At 47.3% G+C, this 27209-nt stretch overlaps 1 protein-coding gene across 3 annotated transcripts in view; it reads left to right on the top strand.

Moving 5' to 3' along the window:
• Window positions 1-27209, top strand: part of nrp2a (neuropilin 2a) — a 63646-nt gene that overhangs the window by 29061 nt on the left and 7376 nt on the right. For 2 of the 3 annotated variants that reach the window (XM_084347412.1, XM_084347414.1), the window contains exons 5-16: window positions 1456-1611; window positions 2212-2381; window positions 3034-3189; window positions 10102-10246; window positions 12550-12725; window positions 13340-13519; window positions 13611-13755; window positions 19542-19622; window positions 19838-19942; window positions 23428-23693; window positions 24377-24473; window positions 26144-26176. In XM_084347412.1, the coding sequence (XP_084203538.1) occupies window positions 1456-1611; window positions 2212-2381; window positions 3034-3189; window positions 10102-10246; window positions 12550-12725; window positions 13340-13519; window positions 13611-13755; window positions 19542-19622; window positions 19838-19942; window positions 23428-23693; window positions 24377-24473; window positions 26144-26176 (1710 nt within the window). The remainder of the gene's footprint in view (window positions 1-1455; window positions 1612-2211; window positions 2382-3033; window positions 3190-10101; window positions 10247-12549; window positions 12726-13339; window positions 13520-13610; window positions 13756-19541; window positions 19623-19837; window positions 19943-23427; window positions 23694-24376; window positions 24474-26143; window positions 26177-27209) is intronic. The other variant, XM_084347413.1, reaches the window with a different exon arrangement.

The following is a 27209-nucleotide window of genomic DNA, read 5'->3' on the forward strand; positions in this document are numbered from 1 at the left end:
ACGCACACACGAACGACAAAGCGCACAGGTCGAGTTGCGTGGAAACACATATGCTTGGAAAATCGATGTTTTTTGGTTTAGGGGAGAACACACGCACACTCCATAACTACATTCAGAAGTCTTCCATTCTCCCCCCAAAATTTACATACCAGTCTTCAATTTCCTGAGCAGCCAACGCTCTCTTTGATGTAAGCAGCCCTCGCCTTACATTCCTTCGCATTACATAGAGGAAACATTATTTCACACAGGGAGCTGTAAGTGCCTCGACACCCCCCTAAGGAGCAGCCCTTTCCCATGCCCCTTTTCCCTCTCCATAATAACACCCTTCATCAACCCCTTCCTATGCTCCCTGTCCTCCCTCCTTATCACCTAGCGCTTCCTTCCTCCCCTAGGCGAGTGAGAGTGACGGCCACGATGAGTATCTGTTTGCGTCCAATAGGAGGTGGTGAGTGTTTGCCAAAGTGGCCTTTCAGCCGAGATCAGGAAGTGGCGAGGCAAACATTTGAGGATGTTATCAAGGGCTTTGATAGTGACCGCCATAGGGGCCGTGTCAGTCGCTGTAGTGCCGATTAAAACCGCATTAGCAGTGGCGAGCGCTTCACTTCCCACCTTGCTCTCGCTGACTTTCCTTTTTTTTTTCTCTTCCCCCCTTTTTTTAAAAATATAAAGCAGAGAACTGAGGATTTGCTCTAATTATTCTATTTTCAGTTGCTAAAAAGGGATCCAAGTGGATTTAAAATTCCAATTATAGCCTTGAATTTAGGGGCTTTGATAGCTGAAAACAATTTATACCATTTAAAGTTGAGAATTAGGAGGAAATTAAAGTGTAACCCAGTTCCAGGGAGCTGAGTCCTCGGGCATGAAAGAGGGATGGGAGACAAGACAGAAAGGGTGAAGAATTTGGTGTCTGGTGAGGGAGCTACTCTTGAGACTATTGTAATCCTCGCTTGTGTGTGTGTGTGTGTGTGTGTGTGTGTGTGTGTCTGCAGCTGATCCCAGTGCAGCTTGCATTAAGGCAGGGATTCCAAATCCCCCTGCTGGGCCCTGGCTGAGACACACATGGCAGATGGAGGGATGGACAGGAGAGAAAAGGGAGAGAGAGGAATGATGGGAAGGGGGGGGGGGGGCGTGCTGCGACTCATTAGACAACACTTACTGAAGCAGCGTGGCCACTGGAAACCTGTCTTTGCAGTGTCGGATTCCTTTATTCATTTCAAATAGGACATTCACAAAGATGCTGCAAGACGATATATTTATATTTTTTCTTATACCACGTAGAAAATGCTCAGTTTTAACAGTTTTGTCCGTAATGTTATGAATATGCTAACATTTTCAACACAATCATTCATATAAACCAAAAGTCTTAGTCATTATCTGCCCACGCTGTTAAGTATTTAAACGATTAACCACATTCAGTACATCATCTTTGCATCAATTTGATTCATGTGTCTGCAGTGGCTCCTCTGATCGGCCGGTACTGCGGCACGAAGATCCCTCCGGAGATCCAGTCGTCCTCCGGCCTGCTGTCCCTCTCCTTCCACACCGACATGGCCGTGGCCAAAGACGGCTTCTCCGCCCGATACAACATGACGCACAAAGAAGTCAGCGACTGTGAGTGCAAGATAACTTTAAGCAAAGTGTGTGTGTGTGTGTTTGTGTGTGTGACTGCTCTCTGGAGATTTGTTTACCTGTCTTTATTCACACCTTTATTTTGTCTCTTTCTTCTCCGTCATCTCTGCTGACACTCATCTTTCTTTCTTCCTCTCTCACTCTCCTTGCCCTCTCGATCTTTTCTGCTTTGCTGACTGTAATGCTATTTCAATCTCGACTGTCTCTCTCACCCCTCTCAGCCTATTTTGCTCTCTCCTAAGAGAACGTGATTTCTCAGAAGTAGACTCGTACTATTTTCTTTTGGAATATAAATTAACTTCACCTCAATTTACCTCTGCTCACCTGTTGGACCGCTTTCTGTCTCCTTTTGCCCTTTCTCTGTCTGGATTTGCCTTTTCTTTTCTGTCTTGAAGCTCTATAATATGCCACTCAGATCTCCCCTTTCAGTCTCTTTAATACATTTTCTTGTACCTGTCACCCGTTCTATTTAACTTTCCCTCCTTCTGCTTTTCCTCCTTTCTTCTCTACAGCTCTTTTCTCATCTCCTCTGTGAAGCCACATCGACAAGTATACGGTTAACGCTGTGCTTTCTCCCATCAGCGTTCCACTGTAGCATGGCGCTCGGTATGGAGTCGGGGAAGATCAGCGACGATCAGATCAGCGCTTCCACGACGTTCTACGACAACCGCTGGTTGCCGCGCCAGGCTCGCCTCAACAACGACGACAATGCCTGGACGCCTTCGGAGGACAGCAACAAGGAGTATATACAGGTCAGGACACAACATAAGTGTATTTTGTATAATATAATATATAATATACGTAGCAAATTTGTCTCAGTGATACTACAGTAGTCCAGAGGAGAAGATTCAGGGCCCAGCAGCATCTCATATACAGTGAGGACACCAGGACACACACACACACGCTGAAAGGAAATAGAGGAACTGTGAACTGATGATAAGGAAGTGCTTTTGCGCTCTCAATCTTTCCTGTCTCAGACCCGCGCGTATGCATGCATGCATTGACACACACACACACACACACACAGACGCGAGCGCTCGAGGAGAGCGGCGAGAAGCCCCCGTGATTGATGAAGGTGCTCTACAGGAATGCATCCGAACACTGTGCCATTGATCTTTGCCTCCAGCCTTCCTCCCTTCACACACTCGCACACGACAATGCAAGGGTACACACACACACACACACACACATAAACAGCACCTAAGCTCCGTCAGCAGCAGGCCACAGTCGGCGTCCATCCCCTGCTGTCTGTGTGACAGATAGACACGGCAGCTGGTCTCTCTCTGTTATCTACATCAGCCCTGACCACCATAAATCCCTTCACCAACCCTATTCATATTCTATTCTTCCCTAATCTTGTCTACTCTGTTATTAATTATTACATTTGTTTGCTCCTTTTTCCAGGTTGACCTCCACTTCCTGAAGGTTTTGACGGGTATCGCGACACAGGGTGCCGTTTCCAAGGAGACGCAAAAGTCCTACTATGTCACCACCTTCAAACTGGAGGTCAGCACCAACGGGGAGGACTGGATGGTCTACCGGCACGGCAAGAACCACAAGGTAGGATTAAAACCGCCCGTCGCTGGTACCCATCGGTGAAAGTCAGTGAAGTGAGGTGTCTGGACAGGGCGCCAAAGTCTGTTTACCCTGCTGCCATTATAGAAGCATTCGCTTTCCTCAAGCTGTGAGACTCCTGAGCTCCTCCTCCTGACTTTATTTACCCTTTAAATTTTGTTTATTTTTTGTGAGAGCCCAGTGATGAAAAAATGGGCTCCACAAGATTACAAAAGTCAGCCTCCATGACCAGAATTTGAACCTGTACGTACAAGGCCCTCTTTCTCTAACCTTTTACTACCATCAAGATAAGTTCCCCAACAACAGAGGCTGTTGTGTGCGTCCGCATCGATGGATGCAGCATTCCTGGAGGAGCCGCTCCCCCTCCAGGACTGTTTATGAACCTGAGTCATGACCCCAGTCATGAGGTAGAGACGGAGAGGCAATAGGAGGGAGGAAGAGATGGAGATAGAGAGAGCAGGGGAAGCTGACAAACAAGAACAATGGAGTCCTCTATGTGCCCTTATCTGGGCTTTTGCAATTCATCATCTCTCCCTACGCACACACACATAAACACACACCTGGGGTTGCGAAACCCGTGGAGTCATACCAGGTGTGAACGGAGCGAGTTTGTGTTTAAGAGGATCATAGCAACATCATCTTCTGAGATTGGTGGTGTGCAGCGCTTAAGATTGAGCCTTGTTGTATCCCTGCTCGCGTGTTAGGCGGGGAGGGGGTTGGGTTCGTACACAGGCGGCGTGTACGGATGCATATACAGCGCAGGTTGTTGTTGTTGTCATGCTTCGACCTTACAGTAAGCCCGTCTCCAGGGGAATTGAACTCTGTCCCTCATATCTGGGTTAAGGTCACAGAGGATTTCAAGCAGAAAAATGGAGAGTGGAAAGGGTGGTGGGTGGGGGGGTGTACGTGGAGGGTTAATCCACACACATTTACCCACGCTGACTGGGGGCCCCCCTTCTGCGCGTGCCAGTGATTGGTTTGGGTGGGGCCAGTGGGGGGTATTTGATGTGGAGATTATTGAGTGAAAACGTGGATTTGACTTAAAAAGTCAACATCTGTGCAATTTATTAGAACCCCCCCCCCCCCCAGATGCCTCCCCACTCCTCCCACATACACACACATGCAAAATCCACACACTCCCCCCTTTAAATAACCTCTGGCTGATCTCTCTTTCTGCGGATCTGCCCGTGTGTGCGCATATGTATATGATGTGTTCCTGTCTGTCTGCACCGTGTAATCTGACTCCACTAATCTGTCTGTGCAAAGACACTTTCAGACACGGACTCAGACAGATGCATCAACACGCATTTGGGAGAGATACCGCTTGTATTACGAGCGGTTGCTTTCAAAAAGCGGTTATGTTTTCAGCTTTTAGAATGCACAAAGTCCAGCAGGAGGACGAAAGATCAATAAAAGATAGCAGAGCCGCGTAATGGTCTGATTTCCAAGGAGAGACTGGTGTGCTGGAGTGGAGGATATCCAGCGCGGTGCTTTTTGATGGCTAACACTGGATCCACACGTTCAGCTCAAAGCCGAGCAAAGAGTTTGTGAATATTCCTCAAGCTGAAACCAGGAAACCAAGCCTGATACTTCCACTAATGGAGCATTACATTTTCTGCATAAAATATAGATATCCTCAAGTATACCATCTGTTTTTGATGATCGCGAAGACAAGATGAAACATTTATTCCTGCTTAAAATCCTCAAGGATTTATTGTGCATTCACGTTCTCTGATGTATAATAAAGCGGCGAGGCAGCTCAGATTACCTCGGATGAAACTTTCTCTTTGTATTTTTTGCGATGGATGGCATTCAATTCAGGAATAATGCTTTTTGACAAGTTGCGCTCCGAAAGCTCAGTTTTGCAGTCACGATTTCAGCCTCGTCCGACTTTAGAGTTTCCCTCCACTCCTCACTCTCCCTGTCAGTCAGGTTCGCGTCTGGTCCCGGTGGGCTGTTGAATCTTCCGTGACTGCTAATCCACCAGTCATGTCTTACAAACTCCCAGTTAGCCCGTCCTAAGCCCCCCAAAGAGCCCTTAAGTGGTTGAAGCTCAATTCTCGTCAGGGGGTTCTGTAATGACTGGGATTTGGTTCTTTTAATTGTCATTTAACAGTGAGCTTGAAGCTAATGTGGCTTTTGGAGGAGTGCGCGCGTCGGGCGCGTGCAGCATGTGTGTGTTTGTGGAAGGTTGAGCCATGAGTGTGTCTGTGCATCAGATATGAATCACCCATGAATAAAAGGATTGGCTTGGCGGTTCGTACCTCGCCGTGTTTGTTACTGGGAGAGAGCGCGTTGCCATTTATTGTCAAGATTTGTGCCCCTTATTTGCTGTGTTAACAAAGAGCGAAGGATTTAATGCCAATAAAGATTATTTGACGGAAAGAGAGGCAGCTGAGGAGGGAGGGGGAGAAGCTGGAAAGGCATGGGAAAGGCATTGTGGGAAATGGCGCTTTTTTTGTGTGGTGTAGGAAGAGAAAAACACCAGCGCTGCAGATTGCAATCACCTCAGTCACACCAGCAAACAGGCTTTGTGCATGGTGTGTGTGTGAGTGTGTGTTTGCGCGTGCGCGCGTGTGTGTGATCTTTCTGACTCTTTTTCTGCATGCCAACACATTTTCACTTTGACACCCATGTGACTTGTTAATTCTAAATCACACTACTCACATATGCGCCTCATTACTTGATGAGACGCTAGCACACTTAGGGATTGCATATCTCTCTCTCACACACACACACACGCACGCACACACAGATACGAACACACAGTGATTTTTTAACACACACATGTGCACCCAGACAAATTAACATTAAAGACGCACTATGTCATCCGTCTGTGAGGAAAATCCCATCAGCCCCAGTGCTAGGCAAGCACTGTGTTACCGAAAAAACACACTGTGAGGCTGAGGCTATCCAACACACACACACACACAGTAACCTGGGAGGGGAAAAAGCAGCCCACGCAGCATTTCTGCCTGCTCCTCCATCACACCATGTCACACACACACATAAAAACACACACACACAAGCTTTGTTTTCACTTATTCATTTTTCAAGCTAATACAAGCATAATTCTGCATATGTTAACAAAGATAAAGATCCACACACACACACACACACACACACACACACACATAGACATGCGGGCCGGCAATCAAACGCAACCGGTAACGCTGGTGAAAAGTGGAAGACTTCGATAGAAGGTGGTGTAAGTCCGTCTCTGAGGATCACCGCTTCAACCTCTGCACACACACCCACACACACACACACCACTAGCCCTCGGAGCTAGTAGAGGAGAGCGGCCAGCTGGAACCAGTTCCAACTGTCAACATCTTCATACCCAGAATGAGGGGAGGGAGAGGGCAAAGGCGGGGTGGAGGGGGTTATGCTTGATGGCTAGAAAGAATGAGAGAGAGAGACAGAGGGAACAGCTAGACCAAAAAGACAGGGATGACGAGCGTAATGGACAGAGAAGGAGACTGGGATTGAGGGAATAACCGGGGAAAACGGATAATGTTTTGCGCAGAGCTCGCCGCGTCTCCCTGTGGTGCCATCAGCTTGAAGGAAAACACTGGCAGCGGAAGGAGACGTGTGCCAAAAACACAGAATGGAGGGAGAAAGAGAGAGATGGTAAATGAATCAAGCTAGGGTGCATACATCTATCCACGCCTCATTTTTCCAGAGAAGAAATGTTCTTCGCTTCAACAAGGGAAATTTACTCTCTTTAGGGGGCTTTATTTCACTCTATTTGCCAGTTAGATCTGTAGAGAAGGTGTTTACTATAAAGCAAACACACATCTTTCACGGTGACCTCATTCTCCGGAGAGGTCATCAATTGTTAAATACCCATGGTGCCTGCGTCCCGCCAATGTCCACACACATAAGTCTGACCGTCGCATGCTGCTATGTGTGTGTGTGTGTGTGTGTTCAGACTACGAGCAGCGCTTCGTTATATTTTCATGACTCTCCACACCAGGAGACACAACATGACAATGTTAATTATTCAGCCCTGCGCGTCACGTGTGGGGAGGGGGGCTCACATAGACACAGACGTACACAAGCGAAAGAATAACACGCCAGTCGTCAGGCAGATTACAGAGGTGGTCTAGACAGCAGGCTGCCAGCCTTGCCCGTCTGGAACGTACATTTCCGTTCATGTCCCATGGAGATTCCCAGCGAGTCAAAAAGTGACCATGTCATCAACAAGCTGGTCAATGACCAACCATCTGCTTCCTAAGGCTGTTGACCTTTAACCTTGGAAGTAATGGGTAAGGGGTCAAATGGACGACCCTTCAGGTACCGCGACAATAGATGGGAGGAAGTTGAGCCGACTGACAGCTCCTCATTGTCTTCTTCCTTCTCTTTCTCCCGTCCCACTCACGTCCAAAAGTAAAACTGAAAGCCGAGTCTTATTGAACAAATTGTTCTTTTTGTGTCAGTGATGTTGGCCATATTCTCTGCTTTTATCCAAAGATGAAAAAAAAGCAGCTGGCAGGACGGTAATGCACCAGATAATGGCCTTTTAGTCATGGCGGGCATCTCATGCGACTGGAACAAGACATTTATAGGAAGTCGGAGCAGATGGATATTTTACAGACATTTCTCAATTTTCCACGTTTGAAACCAAACTGTTGATGGATCTAATCACTTTTTCACCACATAATGTGTCTTTATCACAGTTTTATCACATGATTTACATCAGAATGTATAGGATTGCAGTGGTGAACGTAACCGAGCACATTTAAAAAGCCTGTAGTGGATAAATTATTGCAAAAGTCACCATGATTTGGTCTTTAAAGCCAAACAAAACAACAAAGCAAGGTAAAGTGTTAGTATTATTTGCATCGGATGTAATATTGAGGTGTCGGTTTGCCGTTGAGCCTCGTTATGAGACATTTCCTGCTTCAGTGATGAATCTCTCCGTTGTGCTTTCCTTCCTACTCGCCACCACTCCCTTACTCCTCTTCCACATTCCTCTGTTGATATTCCTCATTCAGCTATATCTGCTGCCCTCCATTCAACCTCTTCTTCTTCCCCTCTCTCTCTCTCACCCGCCTCCACCCTTCCCTTCATCTGTTTTTAACTATTCTTCTGAGGACTCTCCCTCCCCGCAGTCGTTTCTCTGTTTTCCCTCTCCCCGCTGCTCTTTGTTTCTCAGACAGAATATCTGGGAGCGGCGGCGAGCGAAGATGGGTCGGTTGTGTGTGAGGCGAGCCCTCTTTTGTGTGCGAGCGCGCGTGGGTGTTTACATAACCCCCATAAGAGCCCGCATCCACTGTTTGGCCTCTTAGGTAAACACAACGGCTGTCTATCCTCGATCCAGCGGCAGATACGGAGCAGATAGACCCGCTTATCTGTTCAAACACTCACGCTGCTTTGTATTACCAGTGTCAGCTCCACTTGATTAAATCAGGCCATGCCAAAATCAAATAAAACCCCTCGAGTCGGATTTTTGAAGTCGTATTGCTCATATTCCCACTGGTTATGGAATTTCTGGAATATCGTATCAATTTGGAGGAATGTGCCAGACAGGGAATTTTACAAAATGGGTCACTTTATACCAATATGGCTGGGTAATATTTTTAACACACTAACCGAGGCCAGGCTGTTTATCACTTCTAATGAAAAGCAACACTATCAAAACAAGAGGGAATCAAATATTTTAGGCGATGGGTGCCGCCTTGAGGTTTGATCATCCCGTGCTTGGATTAGAGTAAAAGAGAAATCGTGTACGGCTTTTTTTTTAAAAATTTTTTTTTAGAAATGAAGTCTTTAATCTTTAATTCGGCTGCTTGTAGCAGTCGTATTTCGGTTCTCCCATTGTGTGCAGCTGCTGTGATGTTAGTCAGTGTGGTTTTTCTGTCAATCAACAGCTGGCCCGGTCAACCACAGACAGATAGAGTGGATGACACTTAACAGTCACTCAGTCAGTTAAAAGACACTTCCTTTGCTTATCTGAGTCTGTATGTGTGTGTGTGTGTGTGTGTGGGTTCCTGCGGTTTCCTGTGTGTGGTTTTTAGTTTGTAGCCACCAACGAGGGCAAAGACAGGCAACCGGGGTGAGAGAGGATGTGTGGAGAGATATCAAGTGTATGGTTTAAGAGACGAAGTGGAAGGAGAAAATGGAGGTAATCAGAGGGCTGTGGAGGAAGGAGGTAGTTGAGGAGGAGCAGTAATTACAAACAGGGAGTTATGGTTTGGAGAACACACATAAAGGAAAGAAAAGGAAGACTCGTGTCTGTCATTGAATGTCCCCATCCGACGCCCTGAAGCATCACTGGGCGCTCCTCTGCCCAAAACAGGAAGTAACTTGACCACCCCCGGTTAAATTTGCCCTCCGACCCCTGCTGCCCCTCCCTGCCGCTTAAGAGCAAATGGAAGGAAGGGAGTGCCCCGTAGAGAAGAAGTGAATGTTGATGCTTATGGTGGGACGCCTCAGGAAGTTAATTTCACTCACATCCTGCCCACCTGGACAGACTTCCTGCGTCTGACGGCCAATCATGTTTGCTTGTGTCAGGTCACGTCTCCCGCAGCGTCCCACGGCCACCAGCATGGAGGTGTGTGGAAGTTGGTGAATGAGTGAGCGGTGTGTGTGTGTGTGAGAGAGAGAGAGAAGAGAGAAACCCTCATCCATCGCCGGCTTTCCCAGCCTCCCAGCGCCGAACCCTTGACCCCAAAACACATCGACAGCTGGGACGGTGACATTGGATCCGTGTTTGGGTTGTCTCCGCTTTGTCCGGCCTGCCACTGTGTGTGTGTTTGTGTGTAGCCAAGCGAAACCGTGCGCTGTGGGTGGGTGTGGAGAGGTAGCGGTGTGTGTGAGAAAGACAGAGATAAGACATGAAGGGTACATCTCCTTCTGTCAGTAACCCACCTTTGTTTGTCTTTGTTCCACCAGATTTTCCACGCCAACACAGACCCAGCCGAGGTGGTTCTGAACCGGGTCCCGCAGCCAGTTCTGGCCCGGTTCGTTCGGATCCGACCACAGACCTGGAGGAACGGCATCGCCCTACGTTTCGAGCTCTACGGGTGCCAAATTACAGGTGTGTGTGTGTCACAAAGTTATATTTTTCTCACCTGTTTTTTTTCCCGGAGAAAGTGACGTTTTCCAGGATTTCTCTTTTTTTTTTTTCTTTTTTGCTGCTACACCTTTGTGCTCTGGTTCAAATGTGATTTAAGAGAAGAAGATGTTATTAAACTGCTTTTTCTCTTTTTTTCTTTAAATCTAACCTTTATTTTAAAATTGATATTACAAAATCTCTCAAGCAGCAGACGTTTTAACAGACAAATTACATCAAGACGATGAATTTTATGTGCATTCAGTGGTCAATAGTCCTTAATCCTATTTTTATAAACCTCCATATATGTGAGTTTAAGCTGTATTTGTAAAGTTAAAAGCACTTTCACCAAAGTTAATGCATGCTCGAGGAATAGCAGAGTAGAACACAAATAAGGAGGCAGTTTGTGCAATTTCGCCTTTCAAATCAAAATGCACAAATGCTCCCGTCTATAGTTGTGTGAGGAAGACAAGCCAACCCTCATATAAACAGCAATTATGTGTGCGAAAAAAAGCTGAATCAGAGACAAATCTCGATGCAGCATGGTACACGTAATGAGAGATTAATTTGCATGCATATATGAAACAGCACCACAATCAACTGCTGATTAAAACGTTTTCGTGAATTAATGTTTTCCTTGCACCAGCGAGAGGGAGCCAGCTTTGCCCCGAGATTTGTTTGTCAGACACTCGATGTAATGTTAAGTTAAAACTCCATCATCGCCCCATCGTTTTAGTGTTGTCAGCATCTCAATTTACAAAGATCCCTCAACGCAATTCCAAAAACAGATCAACTTTAAATATACATCAGCAGAAAGTAACTTCCTAAACCTTAAAAACCTGGGACACACACATACAGCCCATGTGTATTCAGACTCTCTCCCACACTCCCACTTCTATCTTTTAAAAATAGGAAGCCTCTGGCTAATTAAAGGAAACTTTTGCTCTATTCTCCCTTCCAGAGGCACCACCAGTGTCTTCTCCCTCCCTCTCCCGCTTTTCCTCCGCGCTCGCTTTCTGTCTCCGGCTCCCCCAGCGCCGCCTCTTCTCCCTCTCATGGTTTTAGATACTTTTTTGATGTGTCCTCTTTGCTCTGCGAGCTCCTCCGTATCTAGAAAACGAGTACCGATCAATCATTCATGGCTCCCCGTTCGCTCTTACATCAGAAACTGTGATTCGCTTCAGCCTCAACAGCTGCTATTGAAATAACTATTAGCTCTTACAGTACAGGTACATCCACACACACGGGCGGCTTTTCTAAATATAGCACATGACCTCAAAAGCAGGCACGCCCCTCGGAGATGTACACAGACATCATACACACATGCACACACACACACACACGTACACTTCCTGTTCCTTTTATTCATTATTTACATCTCCTGCTTTCGCAGTGACATAACAGCATGAAACTTTGATCTGTGTTCTCTTAAACCGTCAGCACAACTAACATCTCATCCCATCTCCCTTTCGCCTGCCCTCTCTCTCTTCCCTCTCTTCCCGAGGCTCTCTCTACCTCCCACCTCCCTCCACGCTCATCGCCACCCCTTGTGTCTCCCTCTTCCTCCCTCCATCCCTCCCTCTCCCACTGTTTGTCTCTGCAGGAGTCTCATCTCTACATCTTGCCCTCCTCCCGGTTTCCCCAAGCCATCGTCTTCAGCTCTCTGTCTCTTGCTTTTTTCTTTTTTTCCTCTTCACTCTTTCCGCTCTCTACTCCTCTGCCACCAGACTCCTCGTATTATACCTTTCTTATCCCCCTAATCCTCACTCCTCCCTCTCGCATACTCCCTCGGCAAGTTACTTTCAATGCTACCCGCTCATCCATATCGGAATGAGCTCCATTTCCAAGTGCTTTTGCATGTACGTGGAACTTTCTCTCAGTCGGTGAATGCACGTACAGCAGAGTGCGCGCAGCACAGTGAGCAGACGAGCTATTGTACAGAACACAAAGACACAATGCAGGCAAACAACGTATTGAATGCACAGCAGGGATGTGTATCTATTCAATAGCAGCCTTAACGTATGCTTTCATCTCTCTAATTGCATATTTAACATGAATAGTGTTGCTCCACACGTCTCAGTCTCTCACCTCACCCTCTCCTGATTGCTCCAGTCTAAACTCTTAACGCTTAGTGGCCAGTAGTGCAATCCTGCGGCGAAGCTTAACAGCTCCCAGGTGGGAATGTGTGCAACAGCGCGAGCGTATGTTAGGTCGTCCCCGAGACTTCTCCGTCAACCCTACCCCCGAGGTGAAGGTTAAAGTTATCTCTGCCATCTCTGCTTCTCCAGATGCCCCGTGTTCAGACCTGCAGGGCCTGCTGTCCGGCCTGCTCCCCGACGCCCAGATCTCAGCCTCCTCCAGCAGGGACATCGTGTGGAGTCCCGGGACCGCACGACTGGTGGCCAGTCGCTCCGGCTGGTTCCCCGCGCCTGCACAACCTCTGGCCGGAGAGGAATGGCTTCAGGTATGTATTTTCATACAAGCACTAGCAATAAAATATCATATTAATACTTGTCTGCCCCTTGCAGATCATATTTTTGTGGATATATTTGTGGATAATGGGGATAAAAAATAATAAATGCATCCACTTGTACCCGTAGTGCATTTTATATTTGGCGTCATGGGGTCATGTTTAGTGTTAAATATGCAAGGCAAACGCTAGCAACGGTTCTGTTGTGGTGTTATAGGGGTAATGCCAAGGGTGGAAATGTCATGTTTATATGTGCAACAAACTTAACTGTAGCTTTAATGACCGGCTTCCACATGTTGCCATTCCAGCTGCCAAATGAGCTAAAGCAAGAAGCAAACCTGCAATCAAAGGTCCCATATTATGCTCATTTTCAGGTTTATGCTTTTATTTTAGGTGTCTTAAAATGTTTACATGCTTTAAAGTTCACAAACATTATTTTTCTTATACTGCTCATCACTGCAGCTCATTCCGCCAAGTTTCTAAATACAGACTGAGAGCATTTTTCTCTCGATTGAGCGTTTTGTTATATAGGAAATATCACTTTCTACAATATAGGACCTTTAAACACAGCCAATCACTGTGCATTTATCTAAATGTAATCTCCACAGGTGGACCTAGGTGTGCCTAAGACTGTGCGTGGAGTGATCACCCAGGGAGCGCGGGGCGGCGATGCAGGAAGCGGAGCGACCACAGATAACCGGGCGTTTGTCAGGAAGTACAAAGTGGCGCACAGCGTGAATGCAAAAGATTGGAATTTCATCATGGACAGCAAGACTAGCCTGCCCAAGGTGGGTGAGGGAGGGAGGCAGATGATGAAATGATGTCCCTGAATGTTTGCAAACCATCGAGCTGACATTGAACTTTTGCATTTGTGGACAGATCTTCGAGGGGAACACGCATTACGACACCCCGGAGCTGCGTCACTTCGAGGAGACCATTGCCCAGTACATCAGGCTCTATCCAGAGAGGTGGTCTCCGGCAGGAATTGGGATGAGAGTGGAGATACTGGGCTGTGACCTTCCAGGTAGGACGTTCTTCTGTTGCTTTCACGACAGGGACTCATTTCATATATGATAATTCGCCGCCCGCACTATTCCAGGCTGAATTATTCGCCCTAGCACTGTAATGAACTCGAGTGATCTAACCAGAACTGAATGGACCTTGAGGAAGGTGGCTCACCAGAAAAGTGAGGCTCACATTAGATATGCATGAGAGTCATTAGAGTGTGCCAGAGGTGAAAAGAGGCACCCGGAGTTGGTCGAGAAAGGGAAAGTGATAGCACAGTGGAAGCTTGATCCTCAGAGGTCGCGAGTTCTGACGTGTTCCACCTGGAAATTATGAGTTAGCTTCTCCGTGAGTTTCTACAACAAGAGTCAGCATCAGCGGGGAGTGGACAGGGCTTGGTTTTAGGAATGCGTCCCCGGAGAGGGAGAGAGCGCGTTGGTTTTGTTCGCTCTCCAGCGTGGGTCTGTTATCCAGATGTGAGGCGGTGCTGGAGAAACACACCGGCACTCGCGCACATATGGACCTTCACTATTTACCGCTCCCTCTGTGCCTGGACAGGATGGCTGGGCTGTATAGCGCAACACGCTCGGCACATATATACAAGGCCAACATGCATGTACACACACACACAAGATAAACCACAGAAAAAAGAGAGAGACGTGTATAACATTCACACGCCCACACACAACACTATAAATACAAGTTAGGCTATGACAACACTATCACAATCAGTACTTTTACCTTTATACTTACAGTACATTTATCTGATAATACTTAAATATTTTTTACTCAAGTAGGTTTTGAATGCGTACTTTTACTCGAAGTGAGTACGTAAAGGATCTAAATCCTTCTTCCACCACTTTTTCTGTATTTACCGTTTGATTGGCACGTGGCCTGTGGGAAGTGCAGTGCACAAACAGCAGTGAACAGTAACCACAAAGCTGGAAACAAAATGAAAAAACAAGAGACCTCAGGTTCAGGGTTTAACACTTTTCCCTTTATCTTATGAAGTGTGTGGGGGGGCGGGGGACGTGGCACAGAAATCTGCTGTTGAGGGTCACACATTGTTCACAGGCCTCCAAAACTCAGCAGGAATAGTGGACTACTGCTGACATCCAGTAAATCATTCACTTCCCTTTACACACAGGCTATTCTCTTCCCTCTGTTCTGCCTTCAGTTAAGCCCTCTTCTGAATATCTTTTATGTATATGATTCGAGCTGAAGTAATGGCTCTGCCTTGTTTTGTTTTTTACCCCAAATCTTGCCTGGTGCAGTTTGAGCACGGCAGCAGCTACCACAGTGAGGCAGAACAAGGTCTCTCACCCCGTTCCTACACATGGTTGCAGTTCTTTCGTTTCCCACCCCGAGGCTCAGTGCGTGGGTCCATAAATGTTTTTGTTGTTTTTGTTCGTTACCATGCCTCCTCCTCCTCCTCCCCTCTCCTCCTCCTCTGTTACTCATCGCTCCTCGCACCTCTTTTCCATGCTCGCCGCTGTTGGTCCTGACTCCTTCTGTCCTGTGGCTGACGTACAGCTGTCTCACACAACCTCAGCAGGTTTTTTTTCTAGTATATGTGCTCCGATAAATGAAAAATGTATGAGCTCGGGAAGAAAATTTTACAGACTGATCTGTAAAAAAAAAAATGCTAAATATCATCTCTGCCTTTTTCCAGGGAGGATCATTTTGGTTTTCAGAGCACTATGCTGTAGAGCTCACACACACACATGCACGTACACACCTGTAATATAAAACCTCAGGTGTCACACTGGCTTTCTGGCTCCTTCAAAACGGTCCCGTACTTATTTTGGCTCTTCATATAAGCTCTTTATGTCACTTTCTTCACAGCAGCCCGTCCTCTATGAAACGCTTTAATGTGTGAGAGTGTGTGTGTGGGTAAGGACTGCGACTAACACTTATTAACTGTGGATTATTTTCTCGATTGATTGAGCGGTTTGGTCTATAAGATGAGAAAAATATATCGTTCAGTGTGTCTGTTTTTGTCCCCAGCCCAAAGATATTCAGTTTGCAGTCACAGAGGAGGGAAGAAACCAGAACATATTCATGTTTAAGAGCTGGAATCAGAGTATTTTCTCTTAAATGAACTCAAACCAATTAATCAATTATTCAAATAGTTGGCGATTAATTTAATAGTTGACAGTTCATCAGTTATGGCCCTTGATCTGCGCACGTAACCCCGCCCAGCAGAATATCAAACAATGGCTTCCCATCTTTTCCATCACGATCTTTTAGGGTGCACGTGTGTGAACGTGCGTGCACGCGCATCCATTCATTGGTGTGTGTGTGCGCGCGTGCATGTGCTTAGGACTGCCAAGCAGAGATTTACAGAAAGGCTTTCTACATAATTGAAGATTTTTTTTTCTTCTCTGACATATCGCTGAGTCAGATTTTTGGGGAGTGAGCGATGTCTTTTATGCAGAGAGGGCTGGCCCTGCGTATGTGTGTGTTTTTGGTGTCTGCGTGTGTTGAAAAAAAGCCGTATCTTTGTGCGTCTGCGAGTATTTTTTGTGAGCGTGTGCAGCTGCGGTGTGTGTATTTGTACGTGCGAGCGTGCGTCTCCATTATCTATGCCAGCAGTTCCCCTGGGTCCGGTTCTAAGTGTTGGTGTCTCATCCCATGCATGATGATGACTTGCATCATCACCTGCAGCAGTAGACACATTATGTAAGACAACACCCCGCTGCAGAGGGACTTTTCCTGCATTACAAGGCCCTCTGCTGCGCATGTACAGCAGGCCTGCCTGCCTGCGCACACTGACAGTTGGGCCTCCTCGTGCAGCTCTGCGACATAGCCCTCGCACACATCAAGGACAGGGCTTGGGGCAAGGTGGGCAGGTCACATACATTCACACACTCTCTCTCTCTCTCACGTTCTCGCATAAACACACAGACTCACACAAACGCACAAGTCGGTCCCATTCCCATTGCCCTCGACACTCCTGTCACACCCTGGAAAGGTCAGCGCATTTACACTGTGACAAGGCCTGACCTTTGAAAGCATAGAGTGCTCAGGAGCTGGGGAGAATCTTAATGGTCTTGTGTTTATGTGTGTTTAGTTGTATCCACACGCGGGAGTGTGTGTGCGCTCGTGTGTTCAGGTAATGTGTGGGAGCTCGGTTTATTTTGACGCCCGGTCCCGAGACTTTACCAGGGGACACAAAGGCTGGACTGGAGTAAAAAGGTAAACTCAAAAAAGCAAAAGCAAAGACGAAGTCCGAGCACAAGAGACAGGGACGGCGTCGCATTTGAAGCTCAGGAGGAAGAGCCGTTTGAGGAAGAGGGTCGCTTTCCTCGCCTTTACCTTCCCGGTGGGCTGGAAGCGATAAGAGTCTCATTAGGTAGTTAATGACAGGCATAAAGGACATGACATTAACGCTGGGTTAATGTCAGAAGCCGTCGCCAGCTGTGGCCGGCCCTTTCATGTGTGCCATTTCTCCAGCTGGGGCGCCGTCGCGCTCATTTCCACAGGAAGTCCCTCTAAGCGGATCAATTGCGTATCACGCCGTGTTTGTTGCCCTTAGTGCCTTTCATAGTCTTTAAATGATAACAGTAGTCATGCAGGAAGACCAGTAGGAGGCTCCAGCATGACTACTAGCAGGCGTTCTGCAAAGTTAATCGTGGTAATGAATCCATTTGACCTTTTTTTAATTATTTTTTTTTTGCAAGTTTCTTTTCCAACTGATGAGCTTTTTTCTCGTGAGATCCGCAGGCATCCAAGCCTCAGAGCTGTCGGGATAGGCTTAAACGAGACATGTCGTGGAGAGCTAACAAAGCATTCCGAAATATAACACGCTCAAGAATTCACTTACCCTCTTCAGTTTTCATTAATGTCAATTAAATGAGAAAAAGAAGCCGGGGTCATACATCTGTGTTTCCCAAACACTGAATCTAGTCGAACAAGTCGCTGTGTAAACATGTGTTGTTAATGACTTTTTGCAGTGGTTGTACTGACAGAAATTGAGGGAAGAGCAGCTTACATGGTTTATTCACATGATAAATGTGGATCCTTGAGACCCAAACCTCCGCGTAAACCCCCATAACACACCAGGGTTGACCCATCTGCTCCCAATAACACAGTGTTTTCTCCCCCTCCGCATTCCGACTGCGGCCTGCTCAACATGTGTCTGTTTGTGCGCACATGTGATGTGTTTTAATGAGCCGATCGCTGGCTTAATAACGCCACAGTACGTTGTTTGTCTCTCTCCGTGATATATGTGCGCTTAAATCGACGCTAATGGCGGAGAGATAATCGCACGTTTCGCTTTTGTGTTCGCTCTGCTGCTGCTTCTTCTGAGCGCCTGTGAGTTATAGAGCGAGGGAAACGCACGCGATAGCTCACACGTGCGTTAGAAAACAGAGCGCGGGATGGAGTGTGTGTGTGTGTGCTGCGTCTCCTCCCTGACAGCCAGTGAGTGGTCCCAGAGCGCGATCATCCCGTCCAAGGTCGAGGGGAGCTGGTCAGACACGTCCATCCATCAGCGTAATGTGTGTGACTCTGCATCTCCGTGTGTGTATTAGCATGTGGACATGTTGGCCTGTGTATCTGTGCGTCTGCATATTTGAGTCAGTCGCACACTGACGCCAGAGCACCCAGACATAACATGACCAGGGCCCCCTTTGGGTGCCTTATGGCTATCTGTGCCTGCCTCCGCTTGTCTCTGACACTCTGGCTTGGATGGCCAAATGGAGACAGGAAATGAAGGATAGAGATAGTCTCTCTCGATTATGATGTGTGCTTTAACTCACCCTGAATATACAGGAGACGTGGACGTGCTGTTTATGTGCTGAATTATGGCCGCAGTGTAGTATAAGTCATTAGTTTCCTGTTTAAAATGTCATTAAATGCTTAATAAACTGAACCTGAGCTGTTCTTGCGAAAAGACATAATTTGCAGGGGAACGCATGGGAAAAACTTTAAGGCCCTGTTCTACATGTTGCAGTGAAAACACAGCCCAGAAATAGCCCGGTATAAAGTTTTATGCTTTAAGATTTATGCCAGAGCACTCAACACTTTTGGTAAACAGACAGCGTCTTCACATTGCACATCGAAATATGACATCAAAAGTGTCGGGGTAGACTTTTTCCAGCTTTTTTGTCGAAAAGCTTGCATGTCTGTCAAGCGACCCTCATTAAGTGTTGTGGTGAGTTTAAGACCTGGTATTTTTTTCGGAGCATTGCTTGCCGTTGAGCTCGTTTCCAGGCTTTATGTCGGCCGTAGCTTCATATTTAGTGTGCAAACACGACAGTGGTGTCAGTCTTCTTCATCTTACTCTCAGAAAAGTGACCTAATTAAGCATTGAAAACTTCCAAGTGGCTTACTTTGCTGATAAAAAGCTTCCTTTTCGAACTATTGCAATGCACTTTATTTTAGAATTAGCAGGCGTGTTATCCATAGAAGCACCCACATCGCGCCGATCCTTGCTGCCCTCACAGGTTACCTGTGAGTTTTAGAAGTGATTTTAAGATTTTAAATGTGGAAATGTGGAAAAACTCATTATCTTCCTTTAAAACTCTTCTTTAAACTGGAAATATAGGCAGAGTTGAGCGCTATTAAAGATGTATAAACACGCTATACCTCAATGCATTCTTGTTCTTTCTGCCTTTGTTGCTTATCACTTCCTCTCACATCTGTATGGATTTCCTGGCACTCCCTCACATAGGAGAAACTCCGCATAAATACACTCTTAAGCAAACACTGGGTGATTAATGTGTCCTCTCAACAGCATTATAATGTCTGAGGATTGTTCCTTACAACCACCTTTGACCCTGGTTCCGTTTGTGTCCGCAGAAACCACCACGCCAGCCGACACCGTCACGCCGACCCTGCCTGCCGACATCGAAACCACCACAGTCCCCGTCACGACCATAGGTGAGACCGTGCAGAGTGTTTTACATGAAAGCAAAAGAAAAGCTGGATTAATAGTGTTATTAGGAAGCGGTAATAACAAAGATGAAAGCCTTTTAATGGCTGTGTGACATTATGTAGAGCAGCTGTGAATGCTTCTTTATCTGAAATGATTCCTCATGCCTTTGTGCCCCTTGGCTCCCGCTCTTCCTCCCTCCTTTCCTTCCTCGCCGCCGCAGCAGCCACCTCTCTTCCATCCGACAGCGTGTGTGACTTTGACCACGGCCTGTGTGGGTGGATGCACGACCCCAACGCCCCTCTCCTCTGGTCCCTGCACAGCCACGGTGAGTCTCCTCATCAGTCATGGGAAGATTGTGCATGACTCACCGCCGCTGTCTGGTTAGCAGAACGGCTCAGAGCTGCTCCGGGGAGCTTTTTCTCTGCGCGGCGAGCATTTGATGGACACTCACCTGCGGGGTTTGCTTTAAATCTGGGTGATTTTACAAAACAATGCAGTTAGCAGCTCAGGTTGACGTCTCGAGTTTTTGCACAGGTTTCTTGTACCAGCCTCTGTCGGCTGTTTGCTGCAGAGCCTTTATGTATGCAGCTGCAATTTCATTTGGCCACAGAAAATTGCACAAGCACAAATGCATTAAGTTTATTTTATCAACTTCAGTGGGTCTAGACAAGGCACTGTTTTCTATAATTAAATGGAGTCATTCTCCTTGTGTATCTTCATTGAGTCCCTTTTCAATTTGATTAAAATAATTCCTTAAATTGAAACCAGTCTAATTTAGCGGCGACGTTGTCTGCCAGCCGCGCTGCTCCTTTTCCGAGCGAATGAGAATGGAAATGAATTGAGGGAATCAGAGGTAAAGAGGCGCCGGCGCCGCGGTGTCAGGCTCATGCGGGCCCCACATGTGTCGCGCGCGACATACACCAGCTCTCCGCTCGCCTCGCCTCGCCTCCGCGTGTCAAAACGCGTGAAGTCTCCGCAGGAAGGGGTTAAGACCCAGTAGCTCCAATTAAGTTCAGAGCAGGAGATTCCAAAGACGAGCAGTTATTCCCAGCCGTCCGTTACTGCCCCTCCATTACCTCAGGCACATCCCAGATGATGCTGTGTAGACTTCCATCTACTTAGACACTCCTTGAAGAAATAATTATTCATTTTCCCTTTATACATACCCGTGGATCAAAAGTGCAGCTTTTGGCGTGTTATTAAAAACTACAGAAGACGTCTCCTGCTGGGCTTAGGGAGGTTTTTTTTTATGGCGCTATTTATAATTTTTCATAGGCAGGGTAAGGGATTGTTATCCAAAACCGTGTTTTAAAATTCATTGCTTTTGAGCAAGTCTCCATGAAAGATTCAGCATCTCTCCAGCTGGAGAGAATTAAACAAGAGGTTCGGCGTGCCTCCCTTCCCTTTTTTTTGCTTTATTTTCGTCAATTTTGCGATGTCACCTGGGTCATGTTCGGCGGGCCAACAGATCTCACGGCAAAGGCAGAAATGTTCCTGAAGCGTGACCCATTTAGGTCAAAACCATCTCTGACGGGGGGCTTCAAAGCGACTTCTTTCATCACGGTCGGATTGGGAAAAGGGGGTTGCTTAGATTAGTCAGGTTGTGGCTTTCATGTGTGGAGTATCATTTCCAGCCGTTTTGACGTGCCAGGCTGGCCTTTGATTTCTCCTGCAGATGGCAAAGGTCAAAATCCCAGCCGACTGCAAGATCATTATTTCACTGCTATCGAATCACCGTTAAATCCTCCACGGGGTTCCTTTTTCTCATGTGAGCCAGAAACCATGATATCCTCACCTCTTGACCTCAGTCGCAAAACCTGTAATTAGGCACAGAGGTGGAATTAGCCACCCTGTACTGTATTATTCGGCGTAATATACCCCCGCTAGTAAAAGTGTGCTAACTAGGCTTCATAGATTGAATCCTTGTTTGCTTCTCGCTGCAGGAGACCGCTGTGAAATGGATTAATAATGCTCTGTTGTGCTGCGTATGGAGAGGCAGTCTCGATTATGAGCTGTCTGGCGAACAAGAGGCACAACAATGGGGGGCTCGCCGCACGACGCCGCGCATCCGACACGAGGCACAGACGATGGAAGAGGCTTTGGTGCGCGTATTAAAATGAGTGATAAAACGCCTCGCGGAGTCACAAATATGTTTCGCTCGCACATCCTCTCTAGGCATGTACACACACAACAAAAAAAAGTGTTTCATGCACAGTGAGGGGAGAGCGCACACACGCGCTGATATCCAGGGCTGCGAAGGGCCAAGGGACACACTGTCACACTCGCTGTCTGAAGTGTCACACACAGGCGAGTCTGGGCGTATGGCGGGCAGAGGGGAGCTGTCAAGTCGGAGGAAGATTTGTCCCTCCAGATACTGCTTGTCGGATCTGCCGGAGAGAGCGCGCGCGCACACCCACACACAGCGAAAGGTTATCGACCCAGTCGCTCAATGGCTCGAGCGTGGCTGCGCTAAAAACATACACCCTCGCTGGATGCCACTGTAAGGTGCCTTGGATGAGAAGCAGATGTTAAAGAAAAAAGAAGCCCCGTGGTGTTACCAGGAAACAAAAAGTAAAACAAACGCACACTCGCACATATTCTGGAAATACCTGAATGGCTCCCTGATTTGGCCCCGGACTACTTTTTCCTTGCTTGTAAGACAGCGAGGACACACACACACACAGTTGTTCATGATAAAGCAGGTGATTTAATCTGCAGATTGTTGATACTGGACATTTTCCCACAGGGCCCACTTAAGAAATTCTTCACCAGACGCCTCATTGAGTCACTCTCTCACACACACGGGCAGAGGCGCACACTCTCGTTCGTCCTGCGGGCTCACCAATCTTACTCTCTCACAATGGAATTCATGTCGGCATCCAATTTGCAAACTAAACATCCTCTGGTGTAAACAAATGGAGCGGCGTGCGTTTTTGTCGGACTTTTCCGTTGTTTAAGTCATTTACCTGGAAGGGAATGAAGAGAAATAGGCCCCGGGGGTCTTTTTGGCTGGAGGTTCTGGTAGCGCTCCATGTGCGAGTGACGCTCTCGCTGGCTCTATTCTTCTGTGTGTTTATATTTGTCATATCCCTATTGTTTGGTGCGACAATTGTGCGCTGGTGATTCCGTTCCTGTTAGCAACTGGTGATTAGTTTCTTTTTTTTGTTTGTCGGAGATAGCTGTAATTGTGTGAAAACACGTACTGTACATAGGCGCACGTGGATTTATATGCGTCTTCCTCCGTGTGAAAACAGTGATGATTAATGATTACAACTGTGCGACTGTATACACGCGCATTGTGTGAATGTGCTCCATGTGTGCTCCGCAGACTCATTCCGGCAGCATCCATTCACAGCGGATCTCAAAAGTCTACACAGCCTTTTCAAATTTCCTAGTTTTTATCGCCTCGAGGGCTGAAATGAAAAATCCATTAAATCAGGCTTCCTTTCACTTTCGTTTGACTGTAGCAACCAGCAAACTCAAGGTTAAAACAAAGCTCTGCTCATTTCTGGCAATGTGTTAAAAATACGAACGCAGCCTGGTTGCATATTGTTGCTGAGAAATCCTCCAATGTCAACGGTTTTTTATGTTCCACTTGATTCTGTGTATTCCTGAGTTTATCCAGTTGGGGTCTGACAAAGCTTTCTGAAGGTCTAAGGACTTTCAAAGCTGGTAAATAAAGCTTAAATATAAAAATCACAAAGTCTGGATCTAGCTCCAGCCAGGACATGGTCATGTGAAGTAAGAAAATGTACACATTAATACTAAGACTAATCAACTTCTCATCTTACCCCATCACATCTGCTCCAGAGCTCAACAGCTACCTGTACATGGACGCCAGTCTGAAGACGGAGCAGCAGCAGGCCCGCCTCGTGAGCCCCGTGGTGGCGGCCGACACCGGGCCCCTCTGCCTCCTCTTTTCCTACCAGCTGTGGGGCGAGGCCCAGGGCCACCTGAAGGTCCTGCTGCGTGACGGCCACAACGAGGAGACCGTCGTGTGGACGCTGAAAGACGATCAGGGCCCCGTCTGGAAGGAGGGTCGCACTATCCTGCCGCGCTCCCCTAAAGACTTTCAGGTAGAAATGAACCCAGGTTTTGTTTTTGGAGTGGTGTGAAAAAGTCATAACGGCAACGCTATGAAAGCATCAGACTTCTGGCAAATATCAGAGCGCTATATTAAAGTCTGTCTGCTTGATAGATAGGCATGTGGGTCAGACCTTCTATTTTATGTCCCCGCAGAAAAAGAAACGTGTCTTTAATGTCTAAATCAGGGTCGCTCAGAGAGGGATACATCTCCGAGCGTATGAAAGCATCACTTTTAACCTCTCTGTCACCTTAGGCCAGGTTTGACTTCAAAAGCAGCTAAAGTAAGCCATATTGTCTCTGTTGGCTGTGTGACTGTTTGGGGATCGCGATGCATTTGTCAGCGACATCACACGCAGTTAATGTTCTCATGAAAAAGTAAGTTGGAGACGCTTGCAGAGAAAGGGAGGATGATTGCGAGTGTTGAGTGCAACTTTGAAATCACAGGCACCGTATTAAGTTTTTATCCTCTTTCTCCTCCTCCTCCTCCTTCTCCCGCTTGTCCCCGTTCTCGATTTTCCTCCGCCTCCCCCCTCTGCTCCCCCGTTGCCTTCATCCTGTCTCCGTCTTCCTCTTCCTCCTCTTCTTTCTGCATCAACTCCTACCTCCTCCTCCTCCTCCTCCTCCTCCTCCTCCTCTTCCTCTTCCTCTTCCTCCCCTGTTTTGGCTGCGCTAGGTTGTGATGGAGGGTTTCTTTGTGCACGGCACCAGAGGACACATCTGGATCGACAACATCCACATGAGCTCCAGCATCCCACTGAAAGAGTGTACACGTAAGTCACACACAGACACACTTTGGGTCCTCGCATTCTAAGGAAGACAGGGATCAACTGTATTTTTTGTTTATTTATCTTTTTGGCATCACTTTGCCAAAATATTTCCCATCCAGATGAATATTGAAAAAAAAATAGATGAGCGGGACCCACCGGCTCCCTCTTATCCGCTGTCAACTTTACCATCGCCTCTCATCATTATCTCGCCCTCCATCAATCTGCCATTCCTTCTATTTCCCTTCCACCCCCTCCACTTCTAGCCTTAAGGTCCTTAAAAAGTGACACACACGGAGCGATAAACACCCTCCGCCCCCTCGCACTCCCATCCCAGTTTCGGAGACAGCCTCTCCTCCGAAGAGCCCACCAAATGCAGAGATGAAAGGAGGAAGGAGAGGGAGGGACAGCGTTTATTCCTCCGCAAAAAAAAAAAAAAAAAGAAATGAAAAGAAAAGAAGAATAGGAAAAGTAGGCCATAAACGCCCCGTGGGCCCCTCCGATGCTAATCTATGTTTCATTAGATTTCTCTTCGTCTCTTTCTCTCCACTCCCTCCATCTCTCGAGCGCTCACTCCTCTGTCGTATTTGTAAACAGAGCTTTTTCCCGAGCCGTCAAAGGGAATTACTAGACAGGCTGTTTCCCCAGCAAGTTTTCTGGGTGCCTGGCGTGAGCCGAGCGCCGGCGCAGCCTCCTTAATCTGGCCCGGGCAGGGGCTCTGGAGAGGGTCTTAAACAGATCAGAGACCGAGCCCAGGGTTCAGAGCCAAAAACCTGCCGTCATCGCCTCTGACTGACGTCCAGTGTGCTTTGGAACCGGACCACAGCGGGGAGCAGGCACAGTGTAATTGAGGGGAAGCATGCGTGTGCGTTAAGTGTCCCTGGCTTAGGGCACGCACATTGTGTGTTTGGTCATGTTTGTCAGTCATTTGTGTGCGTGTGTGTGTGTGTTTGTGACACGACAGCCTCGAGCTTTCGAAGGCAAAGATGACAGCCCAGCCTCCCTCCTGCCTCTGCGCTGCTGCGCTTCCTCCTTCCCTACCTTCCCTCCTCTCCTTCCCCGCTCCCAGAGCATTCTGGGATGCCGCTTATCACCCGACGCAGTTGAGTTTTTCACAGCGTTCCCGCCAAAAGGCGCCAGTTCCCAAGCCGGTTTCCGTCTTTCTTTCTTTTTTCACCCACCCCCTGACACGCGCACACATAGACAAACGCCATCTAACACACACAGAGACACACACTGGTTCTTTGTGTTTGCATTCCAGGCAATCAAAGTGAAGGTTCTGCTCTGCGCATTTGCAGCAAGCCAAAAACCTCCCCCCCCCCGCTCCAGTTTAACTGGGCTCAGCAGATAAACAACTTGAAATGCGTGAACTTTGCAAACACACACACACACGCGCACGTAGCCTATAGACTCGCAGCACGGCCATCTGAAATTCCCAGCTCGCCCAATGTACTCTGTTTGAAATTGCGTTCTAGCAAAGGAGCCGAGTAAATGCCATAATTCATGTGAGTTATCTGAGGAATTAAGTTAAATTTCCTCAGGAGGAGTTTGATAGTCTTGTGACATTTGTGTGACATTTGGCTGACTTTTCCCTCGTATTTAAAGTTATCTAACGGCTCTCTCTCCCTCTGTCTTTCTGCTCCTGTCTCTCCATGTCTGCCTCTCTGTCCTCGCAGAACCCTTCGCAGCCTTCCCTCCCGAAAATCCAGGTGAGTCTCACTTTGGTATGATGTCACTTCCTCTCTGGTCTTGCTTCCTGCCCGTTGGTATGCACTAGCCTGGGGTTTTTTTTGCTTGGTGGCACTAAGTTGTCCAAACCGTTAAAAAACAATCAGTCCAAACTGACGACGCAGAGGCCGCCGGAGCTGTGTGGTCCCAGATTAACCGCACCGCTAGGAACTTCGACAGGTTATGAAGCAGCTTTAATGGACACTATATTCATGTTTAAACCAGTGATTCATACACACTTTCTCACTCCCAAATCATTTTATACAGCAGCTTGGTCAGCGGCCTTGTGCTTCAAAATACGATGCTCAGTTTTGCACGCGAAGGGCTCCAAATTAGACTTAGACAAATGTTGGTTTTCAGGGGGGAAAGTCCTGTGTGTGACCCACAGGGGCATTACAAGAAGTGACGCTAGAGGGCTTACTAGAAGAAGCCTCGGGCCACTGAACCAGGCTGCTGTGTCTGACATGTTGGGAGTGAGCACGGGCCGGATTCATCTCATCATCGCCAGCATGTAGACACCACCGAACAAATACGAAACCCCTTGCTGAAAATCGAAATTATTAAATTCGAATTTTCCCCAAACTCTAACCTAGTTGGGAAAAATAGATGATTCCAGTAATGTGTTGCTGTGCATTAGTTTTACCTTGTCAGTCTCGGTGGAAACAAAGGATTAGCCTCAAAAGAGCAAGCTCCGCGTGCAAGGCAAGCTAAATCAAGCACACCTCATGGAGTCGGATATTTGAAAAGAGCTACGGATTCTCGGTTCTAGGCTGCCTGACACAGCCTGAAGGGTTTTAAATAACTGTCTGCCTCATGAAAAATATTTAGAGCATCCTGGGGGACTCTATGAGATTGATGTTAGTGTTTTGGCATCTCATAATGTCTTCCAATAAGATAAGAGCTTGGCGGTTTCAATGTGATGTGTGTGCACTTCTTCGGCTTTTTCCACCTCCTGCGCCTTCACGCGCGCTCACGCCGAGTCTGTAACCCTTGACAAACATGCACAAACACACA

This window comes from Pagrus pagrus (genome assembly GCF_965226575.1).
Source record: "Pagrus pagrus genome assembly, chromosome: 24".
Classification (NCBI taxonomy): Eukaryota; Metazoa; Chordata; class Actinopteri; order Spariformes; family Sparidae; genus Pagrus; species Pagrus pagrus.